Here is a 3783-nt window from a genome sequence, read left to right on the forward strand (position 1 = left end):
AGTGTACACATTGTGACAAGGCCCAATTATATGTGCACGCAGACAACTGCAGCCACCGTAAACACGTTGCTGGTCTCGTGGGAAGACTTTGCAGAGAAGAGATACGAGTAGACCAGCGTCCACGAAAAAAGTTACCCCAGTGTGAGAAAGACCAGAGACTGGAGTCCCTGTTTGTGGCTCACCTGCATGTCAGAGTTGGTGAAGCTGCATCCTGACACGTAGTTGGTGTGCATGGCCACAGACTTCTTCTTTGCAGCTAAATTCTCAGTTCTGTCTAATGAGAGCGGGACCACTGAGCACTTGTTATCCAACCCGCTGTTGGAGGGCAGAAAAAATAAAAATACGGTTGCCTTTATGAGATTAAAGAATGCATACATAGCAAAAATTAGAGTGCTCTTTCTGTAGTAATGCTTACAGAATACTTGTCCAAATTAGTTTTGTTTTCCCCATAAAAGTTAATGATAAATTGTAAATTATTAGTGGTACTAGCTGGGGTACCCGGCGCTGCCTGGGTAGTCCCATGATTGCCCAATGTTTGTTTTTGTAATACTGATGTCTTCTAACCATGATAATGTGCTGGAATGGCTGAAGTCTGTCTTGGAAAACTTTAAGATGTGGCGTTCCAAAACCAGGTGAATCTGACAGTGGCCTATGCCCAGGTTAAAAAGAGAAACACATTTAACTTCTAACTTTGTACTGCAGATCTAATTTATGACAAAGCTTCAAACATAAGATGGTAACAACAAATGTAGCATGCACTTAACATGTATAAATAAGATAAGAACCCATAGGTGAACAAAAACCATTTTTTTCAATGACCTTGAAATGACCTTGGTGTGACATTTTATTGAAATAAAACATGTTAGGTGACTTTTGATCATGGAATTTGATAGAGTAAAATAAAATGATTAAATGGAACATGGAAATTGATCAAATAATAATGATTTTGTGGACATTTAAAAAATTCCATTATTACCAACGTGCATTTCAATGTATTTTCAATGGGGAAGTTTGGGCCAGAGAAATAAAAACACATTTGTCTAGCAGGAATCTAACCCTGGCCACCCAGTTTGCAAGCCAGAGCTCTCCTGACTGAGCTATCCAGGCCAATGCATGTGCATGTAGGCAGTGTATTGGTAAGGGTTTTGATTTATGCAGTACCCCAATGTAGGCATACTTCTATTTTGGATAATATTGGTATTATTTTTAAACACATTTTGTTGAAAGCAACACCAGATTGTGGCCCACGTGATAGGGAATCAGAATATATATGGTTTTGGGGGTCTACCTGTTATGGTTTTCGAGTTTTCCCCGGACCAACAGAAAAAGCCTTATTCCTTTGTGTATATAGAATGTGGAAGGACTGCAAACTAACACAATATATTTATGTCTAAAAGGATAAATCTCTGTACTCACCCACATGCCACAGCACAACCTGAGGGAGCATACGCACACGCCATCACCCATGTACACGGCAGGGTGACCCCGTGTTCCTGCAGGACATGGATAACACACACATGAATGCACAAAGTGACACAGCTGCAACAAAACATTCTATTCTCTAAATCAGTGTTTCCCAAAGTTGGGGTCGGGACCCAAAGTGAGGTCCCGAAACATCAAGGTGGGGTCCTGAAAAGATTTTCTTAATTAATTACATTTTTGCCTTAGTTGTTACAAAGGTGTGAGGTTAGTATATTTAAAATGGATAAATGTAGTACAAAAATATCGATACTATGCCCATGTTTTGTTGACCTGATTCAAATGTTTATCATCCAAAAATAGTTGGTGGCAGAAGTCTCTGCTACTGTTATTTTGTGGGTCAAAAGCTGAAAACTTTGGGAACCACTGCACTTTGGTTCCCAAAGTTGAGCTTGGGACCCAATTATGGGTCATGAAGCACCTTGGATAATCTCCAGAAATCAATTTAAAGGATAATAAAATAATTGCTGATGTAATATTTTCCCTATAATTATTACAAAAACACAAAATAAGTATAAATAAGTATTTATATTTGTGTACAAGCTGTTTAGATTGTCAAAAACCTGTGTTTTTAGGGTTTTTCACCAAGTTTGTGTACTCAGACCAGTAATATTTGGGGTCACAAGTTTTTGCCATGGATATTTTGTGGGTCAGAAGATAAAAAGTTTGGGAACCACTGCTCTAAATACACACACAGCACTGCTGCTGGAAACATCAGGTAATGAGTTTGCTCCGTTAGGACCACCATGCTTCTCAAAACGATACATAAAGAAGAACACAGCTGTTCAATAGGACAGATGGATAGATAATCTTTAAACACATATTTATATCAAACGGTGACCTCTGACCACCCAACGTCACGATCTGAACCTTGAATAGGAGGAAAAGCTTTGGCTCATTCAACAGGACAGAAAGGTGAGGAATGAGCAATCACTCAGGAAATACGTTTAAACTGAAGTTCTTCTTCCCCTCCAGAAAAATATCAAATGTCCCCAGCCCCTCATTTAGAATAATAAATAACACAAAGAGATTTACTTACCTTATTAAGAGTGAAACCATCCCAGACGATGACTTTGCCATCCTAGATTAGAGAAACATCATGGCATTACCAGGCTACACACCACAGAACCCTCCCAGAGCTAACACCAGAGAAATGTCTCCCCGTGTGTTCATCCGGACCTGAGAAGAGCTGACTAGACGACGTTTGTCTTTGCACCAGTCCATGCACAGCACCTTGTTCCCATGACCCTTCAAAACACGTCTGGTCTTTATGGAGAGAGCCGCCACTGCTTCCACCTTCTCAGCTACCTGGTGAACTGAGGTCACACACACACAAACAGGTAAAACTACTTTTTTTTGTTTGTTTTTTTAGGTAAAGATATAAAACAGATGTTGGAAAGGATGCAAACAGAATTTGTTAAAATACAGACTTGGTTTAGACTTAATAAGTTGTCATTAAATTTTGAGAAAACTAATTATATGGTATTTAATAATAGAAAGAAAACGATTGATGTTCCATTTAAGAGTCGATGGGGTTGAGATTCGTAAAGTCAGTGAGGTGAAGTTTTTGGGTGTAGTGATAGATGAAGGGCTGACATGGAGACCTCACATAAATTATTTAAGAAAAAAGATGGCTAAATATTGCTGTTCTGTATAAAGTAAGGGAGCTATTCAATGATAAAGCACTGTTGTATAATGCAATAATAAGAGAAAAGAGCTTTGAGAATTATTACTGGAAAACATTGTCGTCACCCATCAAATTCATTGTTTTGTAAATTGAAAATATTGAAGTTCTTTGATTTGGTTGATTATAATATTCTACTGGTTATGTATAAGGCCCACAAAACACATTATCTTTAAACATCCAGGTAAATTTTGTTAAGAGAAAGAGTTGTTATAACCTTAAAGGGACACAGATGTTTGTAAAACCCAAATTCAGAACTAGTTTGAAGGAACGGTGTACTTTAATTCAAGGAATAAAACTATGGAATAATTTGGGGAGTGATGTAAAAACTGCAAGATCACTGTGTACGTTTAAGAAAATGATAAAGTTGGATTGTTAAAGAAACACGAAACAATATAATGTGTATCTATATAAATTGTTGTTCTAGAGGGAATAGATGTTCTTGTCTTAATAACAGACTTTTTTGTTATGTGAACTTTTTCTTGGGAAAAAGGGGGCAGATAAGATTTTATTTCTTCTCTCTGCTGCATTTCATTTCATCAGTGTGCAATGCCAATGCAATGCACACTATTGTGATTCGTTTCCCGTCCAAGTCATCTCAACTTTGCCATGCTTCTCCT

The 3783-nt window shown here is 37.9% G+C and overlaps 1 protein-coding gene across 1 annotated transcript in view; it reads right to left on the minus strand.

Annotated features, from left to right (window-relative positions):
- Positions 1 to 3783, minus strand: part of gnb5b (guanine nucleotide binding protein (G protein), beta 5b) — a gene marked incomplete in the record, with an annotated part of 13870 nt that overhangs the window by 5418 nt on the left and 4669 nt on the right. The window contains 4 exon segments of the mRNA XM_014010442.1: positions 183 to 315; positions 1417 to 1493; positions 2519 to 2560; positions 2659 to 2795. Of these exon segments, the coding sequence (XP_013865896.1) occupies positions 183 to 315; positions 1417 to 1493; positions 2519 to 2560; positions 2659 to 2795 (389 nt within the window).

The sequence above is a fragment of the Austrofundulus limnaeus genome, unplaced genomic scaffold (assembly GCF_001266775.1).
Source record: "Austrofundulus limnaeus strain Quisiro unplaced genomic scaffold, Austrofundulus_limnaeus-1.0 Scaffold69, whole genome shotgun sequence".
NCBI classification, from domain to species: domain Eukaryota; kingdom Metazoa; phylum Chordata; class Actinopteri; order Cyprinodontiformes; family Rivulidae; genus Austrofundulus; species Austrofundulus limnaeus.